The 20,186-nt window shown below is 34.8% G+C and overlaps 1 protein-coding gene across 1 annotated transcript in view; it reads left to right on the forward strand.

Annotated features, from left to right (window-relative positions):
* Cbr-dkf-2 overlaps nucleotides 1–20,186 on the forward strand; it is a gene marked incomplete at both ends in the record, with an annotated part of 50,786 nt that overhangs the window by 22,247 nt on the left and 8,353 nt on the right. The window contains 7 exons of the mRNA XM_045238314.1: nucleotides 1,127–1,252; nucleotides 1,384–1,470; nucleotides 2,520–2,673; nucleotides 2,825–2,926; nucleotides 3,677–3,768; nucleotides 4,418–4,624; nucleotides 5,166–5,346. Coding sequence (XP_045096112.1) covers nucleotides 1,127–1,252; nucleotides 1,384–1,470; nucleotides 2,520–2,673; nucleotides 2,825–2,926; nucleotides 3,677–3,768; nucleotides 4,418–4,624; nucleotides 5,166–5,346 — 949 coding nt within the window. The remainder of the gene's footprint in view (nucleotides 1–1,126; nucleotides 1,253–1,383; nucleotides 1,471–2,519; nucleotides 2,674–2,824; nucleotides 2,927–3,676; nucleotides 3,769–4,417; nucleotides 4,625–5,165; nucleotides 5,347–20,186) is intronic.

A 20,186-nucleotide genomic window follows, 5' to 3' on the forward strand; every position in this document is an offset into this window, starting at 1 on the left:
TCGGGCGTGCGCTTTCTCTTTGCCCGCGTGGCTCAGTCGGTTGCGGCGCCGCACCATCAATCATCGCCCTCACAAGTTCAACTCTTCGAGGGGCATCTTTGAACGGAATTTCGAGAACTTTTTTTTTTCATGTCCCCCCACCTTTAAAAATTGACTGAAAATTCGAAACTGCAAAGAAAAAAAATTTTTTTTTTGAAAAATTAAGTTTTCTGGATCTAAAAACGACTATGTATTCTGAGTCATTTTCAGCAAAACGAAATTTAAAAATTTGTAAATTTTTGCAAATGGCCTAGAGAATGGAAGCTGGGGTGTCGGATTCGAAAAAAACTTTTTTTGTTGAAATATCCATTTTTTCTCTAATTTTCAGACAAATATTTTCAGTTTCCTATGACGTCACAAGAATCTAAAAATTACTAATCGCTCAAAAATGTCAAAAAATCAGAAAAGAGTACAAGTTGAAAGAAAAAGAACAAAAAATTGTTGTTCACACAATTTTTTGAGAAATTTGTTATTTTTGGTGACGAAAAACAAATTATTGAGTTTTGATATTCAACAATTTTCATATTTGCAAGTATTTTCCCAAAAATTTTTATTTCTTGACCTAACAAAAAATATTTGCTGCAAACTATTTACTACTATCTAGAGATGCCAAAAAAGAAGAATAGTTTTGAACGGGTAATAATGCAAGTTTGCTCTATTGATAACTAAAAAAAAATGCTGGTGAAAAATGCATAGAATTCGAAAATTTTTTAAAGAAGTCTTACGAAAAATTCCTGAAAAAACAAAGTTGAAAACCGGAGTTTTGGAAGAATTCGCAACAGAGTGCTTTTACTAATCAAAAGCTCATGATATCATTAGAGCGCACTTTTTGAACTGAAGTTTTCAAATTTTCAAATATCTTGCGCATTAACTGAAGAGAAGTCCATAATAATTGACGGAGTGCAAGTTCTACAAAAAATAGAGCGCACTATCTGATTTTTTCGTTTCAAATTTTCAAATTTTTCAAAATGCGAAAGCTTTCAGCGGAAAATGTCCGAAATTTCCACTATCCAAAAACCCCCAAAATCAAAGCTTTATCATTGGAGCGCACTTTCTGCCCTAATAATTTCAAAATTGTATTTTTCAGCAATCTCGTCGTGATTCATGCCTTGAAGCACTGGATGCAGCTCGTCCATCATCAACACTTGGCGGTGCAGCGACTCCGAATATATTCATAACTTCAGATGATTGTGGAGACCCCGTTGGTGGAAATGTGAGAGAATTTTCATGAAAAATTTTGTTGACTTTCCAAATAAATTTTCCCATGAATTATAACCTCCAGTTCATACATAATCCATTAATTGCTATCATTTAGTGTGGGAGTCAATTTCTTCAAAGTTTCAGTTCCTCCAAATGCCTCGAAAAGACCGATCGTGTTCGTGGAGTGGACGGCCACTTTGGATGGAAATTGCGGAAGCGACAAGGGTTAAGGTAGGACATATTTATATAGATATATCGTAGCCTATGATTTGCAAACTCTAGGCCACGGAGGAGATGATAATTTGGGGGTATTGTATAATGGGGTCAATAATGATTTTTTTTTTAATTTTTTGCATTTTTTTCCGAACTTTTTTGAGTTTCTAACATACTTGAAACTTTTCGAAATTCCGATTTTCGCGAAACTTCCAAAAAGGTCTTGGTCTAAAAAATAAGTCACGATCTAATTTTAGGGTTTTCTAGGTCATGGTCTAATTTCTTTAGTTTGCCACGTCGTGACCTAATTTATTTCTAGATTTTTAAGTCATGACGTAATTTTCTAAACTTTCCAGGTCATGAATTAAGTCATGACCTTAACTTAATTGTTTGCCTTTCTAGGTGATGGCATAGTTTTTCGGATTTTTAGGTCATGACCTAACTTCTTTGGTTTCTAGGCCATGACCTAATTTTTTGAATTTCTAGGTCGTGACCTAAAATTTGGGATTTTTAGGTAATTATCTAAAAATGAGGAATTTTTCTTTTTTTTTATATACCGAGAGTCGACTTCTCTACATAGATTTTAAGTTTTTTCTTTAGCTGAATTTTCTAAATTTTGCTTATCTGAAATTCCAGAAAACTTGATTTCTGACCTTTTTTCTTTTTCCTTCTTCCTTTTTTTCATTTTTTAAAAATTCGTCATAATTTCCGAATTTCCATATACCTTTATGTCCACTCGAGGAAGACAAAAAAAGAGAAACGACATGAAGCATAGGGAAAAAAGTTATTCGAAAAAATGTTAGTATCCTCTCTGCCCGGCTGACGAATTTATTAGAAAATTCAGCTTTTCAACTTTTTTGACTTCCTGGTTTTCGAATTTTTTGAACATTTTCGTTTTCCAAAAAATGCTCTTCAAAACTACAGTAACCTAGAAAATTGGAAAATTACAGTAATCCCTGGTTTAAAAATTCCCCCTTTTCGTTCAGTTTTCTTTTAAAACTACAGCAACCTAGGGAATTGAATAACTACAGTAACCTCCCATTCGAAATATCCGCAATTTCCAAAAGATTCAGGTACCACACACATTCCAAGTGCACAGCTACAAACTTCCGACGGTCTGTCAACACTGTAAAAAACTGCTCAAAGGACTTTTACGACAAGGAATGCAGTGTCGAGGTGAGAATGAAACAGAAAAGTTACAGAACGGCGCGGTTGCGAAATGTGCAAGTTTCGAAACGTCACGGTTTTGAAATGGCTCTTTTTTTAAGTTCTGAAACGTCCCAGGTCTTAAACGCCGATTCCTTCTCAACCTGGACATTTCGTAACCACTCCGGTTCCCAAATGTCACAGTTCTAAAACGTCGCATTTCCAGACTGCAAGTACAACTGTCACAAAAAATGCTCGGAACACGTGGCAAAAGATTGCTCAGGCAACACGAAAGCCTCTCAATTCTTCCTGGGAACCGCTGATGATGGTAAGTCCCGGATTACTGTAGATTTCTCTTCTCTCTTGTTCTCTGCGTCTCTCTTCTCACGTTCTCTCTATTTCTCTACTCTCTCTCTCTCACAGGTACAAGTTTGTCTGGAAGTATGGATAATCTTCGAATGTGCAGTGTGCCATTCGGATCGGATCAATCGACATCGGGTACCGTAATCCTTATATCACTTATCACTTAATTAGCTTTAATTAGCACACACTACTCACCCCAATTAAAACCACTAGAATTTCAGTTTCTCTAATTTTCCTCGTTATCTATTATCTGTTACCCGCCCTTTCTAGATGCTTTTTGTAAAATCAGGCACGGCTTATTAATTGGACATTAATTAGTTGCAATTAACAGCAATTAAGTATATTTTTGGTATTTTGTTTGTTTCATTTATTGTGGCTTCTCTTCAGTTTCTCTCAAATCGACACGCATTAAATTAAGAAATACTGTAGCTCTAATTAGGGCGTCAATTGGGTCCTAATTAAGCCCTAGTTGGAGCTACAGTACACTTATCTAATTATCACTGTCACTATTTATATTTTGTGCAGCAGGATGTGTTCTCTCTATTATTCCCTTTTTGGTAGCTATATCCTTGTATCACCCCCACCCCACATACAAATTTATGTGATTTTTTGAAAGTGGTAATTAGAATTCTTTTGCTGAATTTTTGAATTACCGCTTCGAAATAATCACAAAAATATTTGAATATTTTTGAGATCAAAACTTCGAATTTTCCAGGTGTTTCCGAAGATCGTGACGATGATTTGTCGCTTCGAAGTGGATCTGGAGGACATAAAAAAGCTCAAAATACGCCAAGTGCTCCGCTACAGGTAGGCTCCGACCCTTTTCGCATGACGGCCTAACTTTCGCAAGTTGATTTTTCTAGGCCACCATGTTAAACGCCCAAAAAATGAACTGCTATACACCTAATGTGATTTCTATGCCATTTTAATATGGCGGCCTAACTTTTTCAAATTGAATTTTCGAGGCCATCAAAGTTTATAGCCTAGAAATGACTTGATATTCACCTGGCGTGTTTTCTAAGTCATTTTAATATAACGGCCTAACTTTTGCAAGTTGAACTTCCTAGACCACCATGTTATAAATTCCCTAGAAACTTACCAGGGAAACACCAGACCATCTCTAGGCTATAAACTTTGGTGACCTAAAAAATTCGAATTGAGAAAGTTAGGCCACCATAGTAAAAATGGCTTTGAACAGGTTTTAGACATACTTGTAAAATTCTATATATCAAAAAAACTCGAAAAAAATTTTTTGACCGAAAAAAAATCACCCTTATGTGTTTTTTGAAATTTTCAAAACTTGTGGAATGACAGACCCGCAGGGCCTGGCCACCGAAATTCGGGAAAAAGCCCGGCCCGGCCCGGCCCGTTACAAGTATGGTTTTAGAGAAACAAACACAGATTTTGACTACTACAGTAATTCTGAAATTTAAAATCGAAAATTCGAATTTTGCAGGGATCCGAAGGAAGTGGATCACCAGGAGGAGCCGTCGTCTCATTTGCCCAGGGCCTGTCTAATGCCCCAGATGATGACGTCATCAGTTCAGAATCTGCGAATATACCGTTGATGAGAGTCGTCATGTCGAAGAAACAAACGAAAAGAAAAAATAATAAGCTACTGAAAGAAGGATGGATTGTTCATTATACCGATCAACAGAATATGGTATAGTTTTCTGAGATTTTTTGACAAATTTTGGAATACTTTTTGATTTTTTTAGGAATTTCAAAATCAATTTTTTTTCAGTTGTTCCTTTTCTCAAATTTCCGAAATTTCAATGTTTTGAAATATTTCGGAAAATTAGAATTCTAGAATCCCAAAATTTCAATATTTGAAAGTTCCAAGATTTTCAAAATCTTGAAATCCCAAAAGTTTAGAATTTCGTTGAAGAAAACATCAGAAACTCGGAAACTCAAAATATCGTGAAATTTTTGAAATCAAAAATTTCAAAAATTTCAGAAATCTTTTAAACAATTTCAAATTTCGAAATTTCTGGATTTCATAAAACACTAAATCTTAGGATGCCACATAAAACTCTAGACATTCAAAAATTTAAAATCTCAAGTTTCGAAAAATCTAGATTTCAGAATTTTGAAATCTGAAAGCCTTTAAAAAATTTCCTTCGATAAAAGCTGAAAAAATAAGTTTTTCTGGAAAAAAAATTGATGGCCTAACTTTCTCCTGGCCTAACTTTCCCATTTTCTAGCGCAAAAAGCACTATTGGCGTTTGGATACGAAAGGAATCACAATGTATCAAGACGAGAACACGACGAGATACTACAAAGAAATTCCGTTGAATGAGATTCTGGGAGTGATGACGTCATCACCAGAAAAATCATCTGAATACCTTTTCGAGATTCGAACCGGTGCTTGTGTCTACTTTGTTTGTGAGTTTTTTTGAATTTTAAAAATTGTTACTTGAAAAAATTTATTCAAAATATGTGAAAACCCTCTGAAAATGGTAAGTTTTGGACGACATCTGGACACGAGGAAATCCGGAATACTGGAATTGTTTTTTTTTTCTATCAAAATGACAGGTTCAAAACTGTCATTTTTCATTTTTACCCTTCCCGATTGTATGCTCATGCTCTCTGAGCTCTCACAGGGAATTTCTGGTTTCTTCGTTTTTTATTTGAACAAACTAACCCTTTGATAATCTATCTTTCGTTTTATCAGTTTGTGTGGTTTTGACACTTTTCAACTTTTCTCGGGGCAATTTCTGCTGGAATTATTTTATTGTGTTGATTTTAAGGATTTTAGTAGGCTATTTTGAGATTTTCAGCCAATTTTTATATTTGAAAATTTGGATTTTCTAAAAAATGTAAAAATTGGATCTTGCATTTTTTTTACAACTTTGAGGTTTTTTTGAAAAACAAATCAGGATATCTTCAGCTCACTTTTAGATTTTACTGAAATTCTAAAAATCTGATTTTCTAAATTTTTTGAAATTTAAATTATTTTAGAGATTTCTGAAACTTTTGAAATCTGGAATTCTGAGGTTCTGTATGTTTAGATAACTAAATTCCAAGAATTTCAGAACTCTAGTTTTCAAAAAAAAATCACATGATTCTCAAACTTTCCAGCTTTCAATTTTCCACTGAAAATTCCAATTTTTGACTATAAAATCATGATGGAAACGCTGGAAATTGACACTCTTTTCTCTGATGATTTTTGGCGAATTTTTGCAATAAAAATTAGTCTTCAATCTCCTCATTTTTCCCATATGACCACCTTATTTTCATTTGCTAGGTTCCTAATTTTCCTGCACTTTCCAATCAACAGTACCAACTTAAAAGTTCAAGTTCTATCCAACTTTCAAAACAGTTCTGTTTCGTTGATCCTCCATTTTTCTCTTCGTCTCTCTATCTCTCGGTTTTAAAATAAATTTTGAACCGGAGATGGTGCCGAAAAAATGATTAAACCTGAGTGATTTATTTGATAGCCTTAGCCATTTTCGAGATTTTCAATGGTCACTTTCTTTGTCCCTTTTTGTCCTTTTTTTTTCTTTTTCTTCCTATGCAAAACAGAAAAAAAAGGATGCGAGCATAAAATGGAGAACGGGGCAGATTTTTATAGGTTAGATTTCCTTTTTAGTTTTCACCGAATTTTAACGAATTTTTTAGTATTTTTTGGACCTTTTTCTGGACGTTTTCAAGGTGTAAAATCACTGAAAACGATAAAAATTATACGAACAATTAAAAAAAATCTTTGGTTACAGTAGTTTTAGTTTTATGACCCACCCTTGCCGATTTTCAAAGACCGTTTTGTAGTCTTTTAGGGTTACAGTAACCTCCTTTAGCAAGAGCTCAAAATGTTCGAAAAACAAACAAAAAATCCTGAAATGTGGCTATTTTTCAGAGCCAAAATATCATCAGAAAACTGATTTCGAAAAGTTTGGGTTACGGTAGTTTTTGTACTCCTTCAGAATTTTCGCATTTTTGCAATGTCTTCTTTTTTCATAGTTTTCTAATGTTCTAGGTTACGGTAGTTTTTTGTTCTGAAACCACTGCATAATTGGAACTTTCTGACCTTTGTAACCAACCAAAAAAATTCAGAATTTTTTGTGTCGTCAAAAAGTGAAAAACCACTTGAGACACAAGGCTTATTTTCTGTTTCCTAGCCCTTTGTATTCAGACAGTTTCGTCGTGGTCAAAGTATACGTAACCTATATACTAGGTCATCCTTCACAGATGACAGTTTAAAAACCAATTTGTTCGTTTTTTTTCCTGAAATTCTAAACCCCCTAGATTTTCGGAATCAAAACGCCCATCCAAACCGTCAACTGTGAGCTTGATTATCTCGAGAGATATCAAAAACCCGTCAACTGATGAAATATTGGTGATATTATGATACACATTTTATCAGTTGACAAATTTTTGATATCTCTCACGAGAACCGAGGTGATTGAGCTCAAACTTGACAGTTTTTGAGTGGGGTTCGATTAGAGGAAATACGGTGACTTGACCTCTAGGTTTGAGTTTCTAGTGCTTTGCTGAAATTTTACCAATTTTCTTAAATTCCAATTTATAGATTGCTAGAATCAAGTGACGAATATACTCCCTGTCTTCTTATCTCAAAAAAAATGCCAACATCCTTTTTTTTGTGAATTTTTTTATCACATTTTTTTCGTCACCAATATGCATCATCATCCTGTTTCCTCTGTTTATTTATTTATACATTTTTTTACGTATTCATGTATTTTTCTGATTTCTCGAATCTTCTTCTTCCTCCTCTTCTTTTTGAAGGTCAAACCTCTGTATGTCCCCTCACTAGGCTTCTTCTTCAATGATTTTACTACCAATTTATGCGTCATCCCCGCCGCCACCGATTTTGAATATATTTTTAGAGAAGAGGAGTAGGAGGAGGTCTTCATTTTAAAAAAGGAATAATCCGTCGTCGGGGCGGGCGGATGGTTTTGATTCTGGTTTCTTTAAGTTTTTTGACTTGTTTAGTGAGGAAAAGAGAGAGAGAGAGAGAGAGAGAGAGAGAGAGAGAGAGAGAAGAGAGTTAAAGAAAAGTGCAAGAGGTATGGTTTTGGAATTTTTGGGTTTTAGGTTTTTGGATTTTTGATATTGGAAGTATAGAATTCTAGATTTCCCAACACTTCAATTCTTAACTTCTCAAATTCTGAAGTTCTTTAAAACTTGAAATTCGCAAATATTGAAATCTAGAAATTTGAAATCTGGAATTTTTAGAATTTCGGAATCTGAAAATTCTGTAATCTGGAATTCTAGATGTTTCGATTCCTTAGATCCTATTATAGACTTTTAGAATTCTGAAAATTCTGAAATATTGAAATCTGGAAATTTGGAATTCATGTTTCCCCTCTTAGATTCTGAGTTTCCGGATCCAGAGTTCCTTAGTTTTGGATCCAGAGTTTCTTAGTTTTGAAAATCTGGACTTCTAGTTTTCAGATGCTTAGATTCCAAAAATCCTGAAATCTGGAGAACTTTTCGAACTTTTGTAAGTTGGAAATCTGGATTTTTAATTTTTGGATTCATGGATTCTAAATTTCAGGGATTCTTAAATTCTTGAAAACTTGAATTTTGAAAATTTTGAAATTTGAAATATTAGATTTTTGGATTACGAGATCCTCATGATTTTAGGGATTTTTCCAAAATTTTAGAACTTCAAAGTTTTATGAATTTTCACCTTTTTTGATTTCTGAGTGTCAAGTTTTTCATCAATGATTGGTAGACTTGTTGTTCTTCACCGATTTTTCAAAACAAAAAAAGAGATTTTTTCATGTCCCTGCAACCTTTAAAGGTGGGGGGACAGGAGATTTTTCGTAATTTTTTTGTAGCTAGAGTATGCATTCTACCGTGACGGTGTACAACGCTTAATGTCACTCTGCGTACAGCTGTCGTCCTCGCCTTTATGTATGCAATCGGGCGTGCGCTTTCTCTTTGCCCGCGTGGCTCAGTCGGTAGCGGCGCCGCACCCTCAATCATCGTCTCCACAAGTTCAACTCCTCGAGGGGCATCTTTGAACGGAATTTCGAGAACATTATTTTTTTCATGTCCCCCCACCTTTTTTCTCACCTTCCTCCCAGTAGTTCCTAACAAGATGCCTTGTTACCTTGTTCATCTAGATAACATCTCCATCCTCTTCTTCTCCTTCTACTGTTCTTTTTGTGCTTCTTCTTCCTTCTCCTCTCGAAATGCCAAAAGAGATGCCTAATGAGTGTGACCTCTTGTCGTTTTTCGACTGTCCTTAAGAACGAACGAACGAACTGTTCTTTTTTCTTTTTCATTGTTCTTTTTTCAGATTCTTAAGCTTCTTCTTCCTCTTCTTCCATTTTTCATTCCACAGCAATTTCATTCGAAAAAAAAGCAGCTGTTCTCGAAAAGTTTGAAAGGGGTCATTTCCGGGATTCTTGTGTAAAAATCATGGTCAGTTGTTTGGAAAGAAATTGCGACTTTGGATTTTTCGAAAATTGGCTCCTTCCACTTTTTGGCTCATTTTCCATATGTTTCGACTTATCACATACATGTGGTTTCAATTTTTTGTTCTTCGATTGCTCAGCCTTGACCAAAATTTTGCAAACACTCGTTTTTTTTCATGACTCATATTCTTCTTTTTTGCAAAGTCGAACGCTCTACGATTTTTTTTTCAAATTCCAACATGCGTCATCACCATATAAGTAGCTTATTGTTAGGGGGTCAGACAGAGACCGTGTAGCTGAAAAATGGGGAATAAAATGGGCAATTTTTGTGTCAGTAAGTGCACCTGAATTTGACGAATTTTGGATTTTCTGTTGTCTCCCAATCTCTCCGGAAACGCTATAAACACATGTGGCCGAGAAAATTGGAATTTTTGAGGAAACTAGGCCACTAGAAGAGTTCCAGAAACCAGTGAACTAAAATCGAAATTTTTAGAAAATCACAATTTTTGGTTTTGTCTCAAAATTGGCTTGCTGGCCTAGAATCCTTTTTTGTGGCCTGGAATCTCATTTTCCCAAAAACAGTGCCTCATTACTTGTAGAGATACTCTGTTCACTGGCTAATTACCTCCTTATACAGTCAATTTCATCCCAATTTCCTCCCACCCACTTGATTCTTGTTCTCTCTCTCTCTCTCTCTCTCTCTCTCTCTTTCTCTTTCTCTCTCACTTCCTTACTTCTTCTTTTACCTTCTTCCTACCTACCCCACCCAGGTATTTTTCGAAGAATTAGGAGAATTAGAATTAGAAGAAAAAGCCCATAGAACTTTACATCTTCATGAAATTGGGGAATTCCCCGCAATCTATTAATTCTCGAAGGAGGCAGTTACTTTATTAGAGAAAATCAGAAGACGTCGTCTTCGAGAAAAACGAACGACGTCTTCTTCTTGAAGACACATGTTCACAGTTGATCATCTCATAAGCGACACCACATTAGCATCGTTCGTTCGCTTTTTCGTTTTTTTTCTTCAGAATTTTTTTTGTCTTCTTTCGATCATCACATCATCTGGAGGTCTTCTACTTCTTCTTCTCCTTCTTTCACTCTTGCATATAGTCAATTGCTATGTCCCCCCAATCACTTTTTCTTGTCTCGTCTCTCGAGAATCAGAATCATCTGGTATAGTATACCCCCAGATGATTCAGAAGACGTCATTGTTGATTTTTTAAGAGTTGAGATATTTCGGGATTTTTAGAGAACTTAGAGATTCTGAAGAGGTGAATTTGTAAAGTTCGGATTTTCAAAAAAATTTTGAATTTCTAAATTTCCGAAATTCTGAATTTTCGAGTTTTTGAAACTTCGATTTTCTGGAGTTTTTTACTTTTCTGAAATTACCTAAAACCTAAAACTCTGATTTTCCGAATTCCGAATTTTTGTTTTTTTTTTTTTGAAATTCAGAAGTTTTGCGTTTTGGAATTTTCAATTTTTTTTAAATTTGATTTTTTTGATTTTCTAAGTTTTCGAATTATTGACTTTCTTACTAGTTAATTTTGTAGTTTTTACAAATCTGCGTTTTCTCTATTAAATGCCTGAAATTTTGAATTTCTGAATTCGCAAATATTTCAATTTTTTAAAATTCCAATTCCCTTTTCTTGTATTTTTTAAAATCACTTCTCACCTCATATTTTCCGATTTCCTCCAACTGATTCTTTTTTCTTGTCAAAATTTTCTCTCTCTTTCTCATTTTTTTTTCTACCAATTTTTCCCCTTGATTACCTCTCAATTCTCGAATTCTCGAAGACGACCACAAGAGAGAAAACGAATGGAAATAGTGAGAAAACGAGAGAAAGAGAGAAAGGGAAAAATCAGTGAGAAACGCAGAAAGTTAGGCGTATCAGGCTGCTGTACATGTATCAGCTGGGAGAAAAATGAGAAAATTTTGAAAAAAATTGAGAAAAAATGATTGAAATGAGAAGAACTCTATGAATTTTTGATTGATTGCAGTGTACTTTTTGCTTTTGAGAAAATTTCTGGGAAAATCAAAATTTTGGAATTTGGAACAATCAAAATCAAGGCAAAAAAGACTTTCAAAATGCAATTTTTGAAACCAGAAATCATAAAATTTTCACTATTTTTATCAGTTATTTAGTCAGTTGATAACACACTTTCAGACACGAAAAATGTTTGATTTTTGGAGAAAAATGTTTTTTTTCCGATTATTCACATTTCTGATATCTCCTTCCTTGTTTTCCTTGGAATTCACTGATTTAAAAAAATTTATGAAATTTTCGGATTTTTTGATTTTCAGAAATTTCCTTCCTTATTTCCTTTTCTCTCGATTTTTCTGTTACTTTTTTAACTGTTAAGATGGTGAAAACCGGTCTGAAACTGTCAATTCACCCACCCAATACACAATTGGAAAAATTGAGAAAATTGGAAATTTTTTAGGAAAAAAAAACTCAGAAAAATGGTTGAGATGGATGATCTAAATACAAAATCTGAGAGTTTTGTGTTTTTGAGATTTTAGAAGTTTTGGATTTTGAAGTTTCTGAGAATATTCAAAAATCTTGAATTTTCAGAATTTTTCAATTTTTGAACTCCAGAATCGTAAAATTTCAGATTCCCAGAAATCAAAGTCTCAGAAATTTTGAATCTTTGAATCGAACATTTTGGAACCCAAAAATCTGATTTTTTTTTTTTTTGAATTTAAAATTTGTCAGAATCTTCGAATTTTGAAATCCTCAAAGACTAGAATCTCAAACTGTCAGAATTTCAGATTCTAAAATTCTAAAACTCTATAAATTTTGGAAGATTTCTTAAGAATTTTGCTGGAAAACTGGGCAACCGGTAAATTGTTTTCCCCCTAACATTTTCGCCTAAATTAGTCAAATTTTTTCTTCCCCGTCCTCTAAAAGATAACCAGCTTCTCCTATTCTATTTTCCTATTTTTCCAAATTTTTCAATCATTACGATTTTGTTCCTATTTTGACCACACTATTTGAAAAGCTTCTCGCTTTTTCCTCTGGAAATCGAAAAAAAAAACAGTAAACAAGACTTTTCTCTATTTTCATTGCCCTCTGTTGTTTTCTGTACTTTTTTTGGGAGAAGCCATCTGAAGACACTGTCTCGGTCATCTGAATTTTTGATTGTTTTGACAATTTTTTTTTGTTGTAGTCTATTTGGAGAAATAATGATAATGATGATGGACCATCCAATTAGTGTAACATTTCCCCTTTTTTTGAATGTTTTTTTCACACCACAATAGAAATGGAAAAATGACCATTTCATTTTGATGATTGGTGTTCCTTTATTTTTCTTACTTTTTTTTAACCAGAACCAAATTGTGAATTTTGACTTTTTGTTGCCGAATTTTCTGTCAACTTTGAGTATTTGGGAAAGTTTGAAATATCTGAAAATTCTGAAAAAGTGGAATTTTTAAAAATTTGAATGATTTAATTGTTGAATGATTTAAAAGATCCGGAAATTCCAAAAATTCGGTGAATCTTAAAAACAGCTGAAATTCTGATTTCATAACTTTTCATTACAGTTTTAGCCCAATTTAAAAAATTTTCGTTTTTTTTTTTAATTTTCCGAATTTTCCAATTTTTGAAGTTTAAAAAATTCAAATTTTCTGAAACTCTCTAAAATGACTTAAATTCGAAAAATTCTGGAATTCCAGAATTTCTATAGATCTGGGCTTCTGAAGTTCGAAAGTTCTGGAATTCAGAAATTCCGAAAATCATCCTTTTCCTGATTTTCCTAATTTTTTGATTTTCAAATATATTTTCGTTTTCTCGAAAAAATCTAAAAAATATTTTTTTTTTTAATTTTGATGTTCCAAAAAAAACACATTTTTTCTAAATATTTGCTCAGCTTAAAAATTGTGAAACTTCAATTTTATAGCCTTATAATAGCTCTTTTGCTGGTCATTTTCAAGAATTTCAGTCTTTCAATTTTTTCCAGATTGTCCAAAAATTTTTAGGAATTCTTTCTCCAAAGTTTTCCTGGAATTCACGAAAATGAATTTTCCAAAAACCAATGAAAAATTTCAAATTCTTCCTTAATAGTCAAAAACGCAATCACAAAAAGTAGAAAACTAGAAAAAACCGTTGGCTTTTTCTCTTTTTCGTTTTAAAGTGGAGGTCATTTCGTTCCCCTTTTCGAATGTCTTCTTTTTTGACGGTCATTTAGGCTCCGCCCATATTTTTTCTTATTTCCTTAAATTTCCGAATTTCAAGATTTTCCTTTGTTCCCTTCAGTTATATCATCATGTGCCAGCCTGAATGATAAGATTAGATTAGGAAATTGGGTCAAAAAGTGGGCGGAGATTCTTCGAATGGAGGTTATTGGGTCATCGTCTCTTTTTTTTCTCTTTTATCAGGCAGTTCTTATCAGTTGAATTCGACAGTTTCAGCGAATGGTCATTCGGAAATCGGTTCTTGATTTTTTTTTCTCTCATTAAAAAAAAATTATTTTTCGGTGTCATTTTCAGACTCATTTTCAGCCATATGATTATGATATTTTTTCCAGAACATTTTTTTTTATTTTCCCATTTTTTCAGTGTTTTGTGAACATGCCATGTTCAAAAACATTTTCATAAACATGTTCTCTGGAAAATACGTCATTCACATTTTTCTTTTTTATCTGAATTTTCGATTTTTTTTTGACTGAAAGTTGAGAATTTTGAATTTTTGGAAAAAAAATGAAAATCGAAATTTTATATTTTTAAGCTGAAAATTAATCATATTTTTTTTGCAATTTTGTATTTTTTCAAAAATTTTTTTTCGAATTTAAATCGTCTGTAATTCTGGAAATGGGTGGAATTTCAGACAATTCTAAAAAAAATTCCAAAAAAAAACATTTCTTAGAAAATTTTTTTGAAATTCTGAAATGTGGATTTTTCTAAATCGGAAAATTTGAACAGTTTAGATTTTCAAGAATCACTTTTAGGAATATTTTAACTTTATCAATTCCAGCATTTCATCTTTCTCAACCTGAAAAAAAGTTGAAATTTGCAACTTTTTCTAAAATTTCGATTTTCAGTGAACTTTACCATTCTTCCAAAAATGAACTCAATTTGCTAGAACCTGGTCAAAAGCTATTCTTCTTGACCATTTCATCAATTAGCTTCCCTTGCCATTTTCTCTATTTTCATTCATTCATCACTAGCGGTCACTTGTCTCCTCCCCCATTTATTTTTTTCGTTTGACCTTCATTTTCACTGAATACTTCTTTTTTATATAGTTCTGCTTCTTCTTCTTCTTCTTCTTCTTGTAGTCAGTCACACATTTTCAACACACATTTCTCAGCAAAAAAAAACCAAAAGAAGAAATTTAGTGTAAAGTGTATAGGTTATATATTTCGTAGTGGTCACTTTTCTTTTTTTCTCTATAATATCATCAGATTCTCTGATGTTCAATGTCTGTGGGTTTTTTATTGGACTTGGAGCACATTTCCACAGTCTAGAGTCAACTATAAAGGTTCTAGGCATATATGACCTAGATTTTTATGACAGGCTTAGGTATGGCCTAACTTTTGCAAGTCTATGCCACCTAGACAAAAACTTAACTGAGCCTGACTATTGCAAGTTTCAGGTGACCTAAAATGACCTAACATTTGCAAAATTTAGGTCATCTAAGCGACGAGTCAGTCATACTACTGTTATTTATAATAGCTTAAACTTCATATAGTTTTTGCAAACTTCTTATAGTTTTTGCAAGAGACCAATGATTTGTTGCAGCTCTAGCAAGTTAGGTGGCCTAACTACCACAAAAGTTCGGCCACCCCTTGCAAAAGTTTTTTGACGTTTGTGTGTTGTTTCCTCTCCCTCTTTCATGGATCATTAGGTAACTTCTTGTCTCCTTCCCAATTTCTTGGGTCGATTACAGAAGATCAAGAGGATGACAGGGGACGGGGGCGTTCCGAGTACTTGGGTATGGAAATTTGTGTATGTATCAAAAAGTCAAAATGGTTTAGAAACACTCACGAACATAGACAAGGTTTTCCGATGTCTATCTTTTTAGGGAGATTACTGTAACTGCAGTGGTACCTAAAATAGACCCCATTTTTCAATATTTTTTAGGATTACTGTAGATGCAGTTTCCACGAGTTTTCTCTTAATTTTTGAAAAACAGACAATCTGCTGCTAGACTGTGCTAATATGATTGTCGCCACCCATGTGATTTTTTTTTTGACCGTCCTTTTTTTTATTTCTTCCGGTAATTAGACCCCCTAATTGATCTTCAACCTCATCCCCGTCTTTTTTTTTCTTGTTTTATCAGTTTTTCCACAAGAAAATTCGATGATAACGAGAGATATCCCCTCACCCGTATCATCCATCCGTCATTCAGGCGGCAGAGACGACTTCTACAAATATTCTCTTCTTTTACAAATTTCCGATTTTTCTCAACTTTTTGACCGTCTCCCGATGATTCGCACGTTCACAGTGTTGCCCTTTTTGCATAGAATACATGAGAATTTGAATGATTTGAATTGATATGAAGGCCTGATACTAATTATGATAATGTCTGATAGTGATATCTACTGATTAGACGGCGACCATCATTAGGCGAAAGAAGTGAGGACAAGAGATCAAGTTCAAATTTTGATAAGTGAGAATTTGAAATTTTGAACAGAATGGAATTGAATGAAAAAAATGATTTTGTCTCGGTAGTACTCATCTGACACTCCCGACCCATCCCAAATCTGAACTCACCCGTCTGGCGCCCCCCTATCATCAGATAAAAGTACACTTCTTCAGACACTAAGATCAAGTTTCATCATGGGCAAGACGGGAAAATAGATTATTGTAATTATATTGTCTCTTTGTTTTGTTATACACTGTTTGGGGCGGCCCGTATAGTTTTGAACTATGCAAAAGGAATAAAAGACCTTGAGAGTAGGTTCTCGATAACCCAGGTGCAACAAGACCACCGGAAGGGGCATTTGATCTATTGGGATTGCTGACGTAGGGATAGGAATAAGGTAAAGAGATTGAACTACAGTAATCCTTTTGAATACTCATCGAGTCATTTTGCGCTATTTTTCGATATCTTAGAAGCTGCTCGAGGATCCTGGAGCGTTCGGATAGTCCTAAAAGGTTCTAGACGATCCTCAAAGATCCTAGAATTTGCTAGTACGTCTGAGAAAGATTCATGGAAATTTTTTGAAGATTCTAGAAGGCTCCACACGATTCTAAAAGGTCCTAGAGTCATCCAGACTGTTCTAGAAGGTCCCCTCTAACCAATTGGACACCAGAAAATCCTACATATCCGCCTTGCCTCGTAGTACGGTACCTGCACATCTAGTATCCCTAACTACTTTACCTGCAGACTTAAAAGGGATACGGTACCTAGTATTTACAAATTCAGTTCAACAAGGAGCACGGTACCTGCAGATCTAACTTCTGGAGCAAGTTACGGTATTTCTCTCAATACTCTTCCTGCGGACCTAACCGCCAGGGTACGGTATGATGTCTAAATGAAGACTATTTACTCTACCTGTAGATCTAGGAAGCCTCAGGATACTGTACCTAATGAGCTACGGTTTCTGCAGATATGACTCCCTAGAATCTATTCTGTGTGTTGTGATTCTCGATCGTTGGAGGACGATTTTAGATCTTTCCCTCCTCATTTTTGCAAAAAGCAGAACCCTAAAAATTTAGGTTCCGCTAGGGAATATGTATGTTTTACGATGAGGTGTTATACGACTCCCCAACACCAACCACTTTTATCTCTCTCGCTTTTTCCACGTATTCTTCTTCATTTTTTCATTGATTTGATGATAGAGAGTGAGAATTAGAGACACTGTCCTTCTTCACTTCCGATTCTCACCGTTTGGTTGGCGACGCCGTTTTTTGGAAATCGTTTGCAAACCCCCATCGCTTTTCTCTCTTTTTTCTTCTCGTCGATCCGTTTTTCTTGATGACGTAGTTTTTCTGATAGTGATATGGTTAAGGGGAGAAAGGGGAAAGAACACGAGTTCTTAAGTTTTTTCGGTCTCACTCGAAACTTTTGTTTTGGATCAGTGACATATGGCTGATCGTGAGAGATTTGATGAAAATCACGGAATGGTGACAGTAAGAAGTGGTTCTGAATTCTGATGTTTGTTGTAAGAAATCTAGCGGGCGTCTCTAAAAGGTTCTGGAAAGATCTAGAATGTCCTTGAACAGCTGAGACAGCTCTAGAATGCTCCAGAAGGCTATGATAGATCTTTGAAAGACCTAGAAGGTCCTAACAGATCCTAGAAGGTTCTATGTAGGTCTGGAAAGTCTTAGAAGGCTCTGGAAAGTTCTAGAAGGTTCTCAGAGGTCCTAGAATGTTCCAAATAATCCTGAATGGTCCCAAAAACCCTAAAAACTGCTCGAGGATCTTGGAGAGTCGGGAGAGCTCTAGAAGGTTCTAGATGGTCTTTGAAGATTCTAGAATGCTAGAACATCTGAGAAAGTTTCTGAAGATCCTAAAACAAGCTGGAAAGTGTTAAACGATTCCAAACTAGAAAGTTTTAGAAGGTCCTCTTCGACCAAATAGACTCTCGACGACCCTGCAGATCTAACTTGCTTTGAAGTACGGTACCTGCGCATCGATTAGCTCTAACTACTCTACCAAAAAACTGATGGTACTGTACCTAGAAGTTTCATTCAACTAAGACTCCGAGTCTAGGAGTACGGCACCTGCAGATCTAACTTCTCGGTTACGGTACTTGAAGTTCAACCCCTCTCTTCTGGTGCCCGATTCAATTTTTTAAGGTCATATCACTCGTCTTCTCGTGATCAAGTTTCCATCGTATCTAGTCTGATCATGACCAAAACATTGAATTAACAGTTTCCGCAATCAATTTTCTGATCTTTTTTACTACAGTAATCATTCAGAGAAAATTAGCCAAAAAGTCAAATGTTTGTGTTTTGGCTGTCAGCCACCTTTCCGGCGCCAAAAGTACAAACATTTGAAATAAAAAGGGATAAGAAAAGTGGGTGGAGACTTGCGGTACCTTCCCATCTAACCTATTGAGACCATAAATGCTCTCGGTTCTTTGGAAATGTCTTTTTAAAAGGTTTTTAAAAGGTCTTTTCAAAGGGAAAATCCCAGAGTATCTAGGATTACGGTAATTTCCAAAGATGTCCGGAATGACTTTTTTTTTTGAGAAACGGAATCCGGAATCCGGACATCTCTGGTAATTTCCTATATACCTATTTAGACCACTCAATTCAAGGTACAGTACCTCCAATCTCAACTACCGTAGCTCGCTGTTCCACGTGGAACTTTTTTAACTGTGATTTGTGCCTCTCCTCCTTCTGATGACTTCCAGAAGACGTCACGGAAACTTATCAACAAATTGACAAGATGACTTTCGGAAAGTCCATCAACGTCTTCTTCTTCCTCTTTTTTCTTCGTTTTTCTTTTTTCTCCTGTTCATCGAAGCGGCCGACCGCGAGAAATCGAATCAATCATGAGGGATCACTCGCAGAGAAACCGTTTTTGGAATCCTTCATGTCGAGAATTCAAAAGACCCCTTCTGACGACGACGTCACTGATGACGTAGAAGTAGAATGATATGGAAAGAAACCGATTCCTTCTTCTTTTATTTTTCATCAAGTTGTTCGAAGAAGAAGACGTTAGAATTGAAGTTAGTTTATTAATTTCTGGATTTTAACGTCTTCTGAATTCAGAATTCTAAAAGTGTAAATTTCCCATATAGTTAGAGAAACTGCCAAATTACAACTTTTCCATTGTGTCCTCTTTTGACAACGATGTCTTCTGATTATGCTACTATCGGAATAAAAGAGGGCGGAGCCTAAAATGGGGTGGAGTTTTAGGAAAGTTGAATTAAAATTTCGAAGCCAAGGATTCTGAACCCTATCCAGAAGACGTTAGGCTTCGAAATCTGGTTTCGTAGAAACCACGTCTTCTGATCTCTTTGATTTCTTGGGATTCAGAATTCTAGACGTCACGCCTTTTGAATCATCTGAATCTTATATGTTTTTTTGTTGTTCTTTTTCTTCTTTTTTTTTCTCCAAATCAAACAAATTTCTTTTTTTTTCGATATGCCTTCCGATTTCCCTTTTGAAAATCACAAATCGAAAGAAGAAGAACACGGAAAATCGTACAAACATATTAGTCACTTTTCCTTTTTTTCTGGAAATTTCTGTCATTTTTTCTGACAATTTTTGACGGTTTTTAACATGATTTTACGCTTCAAAACACTTACTTTGGGGTTACTGTAGTTTTGGTTCTTATTTAATTTTTTTTATAATTGGTCATCCATCTCTACAGTACTCTTACTTTGAATCGAAAAACGGACTCTGCTCTAGTTTTATTTAAGATCAATATTTTTACCAATTAAATCAGATAGGATAGAACTCTATAAGAACTACAAAATGATACTTTTTGGAATACTGTGGCTTGTCTGGGAACAAAGTTACAAGCGCAAAACCGTCTGAGCTAAGCGGTCACAGTTTTTTGGCTTGTAGCATTGCTCATAGACAAGATACAGTATCCCAAATAGCATCATTCTGTAGACCTCGTCGAGTTTCATTATTTCAAATTGAGTTGGTCCAAAAATATTAACCCTAAAAGGATCTGAACCCGTTTTCTGGTATGGTTAGGCCTACCCAAACCACGAAATTCCATACACGACGTTATGGAATCTGTTTCTTCAGTTTTATCATCATTTTTGTCTCTCTCATAATCAACGACGTCATTATTACTACATCAATCTCTTTTCCCAATTTTGCAGAAAACGGAGATTATAGTGTTTCTTTGATTTGAGATCAATTAAAGTTCTACAATAACCTCCTAGGTTACAGTAGAATTGTCCAGCTACAGTAGTACAGGATACTGTAGTACCCTC

The sequence above is a fragment of the Caenorhabditis briggsae genome (genome assembly GCF_000004555.2).
Source record: "Caenorhabditis briggsae complete genome, chrV, whole genome shotgun sequence".
NCBI lineage: Eukaryota > Metazoa > Nematoda > Chromadorea > Rhabditida > Rhabditidae > Caenorhabditis > Caenorhabditis briggsae.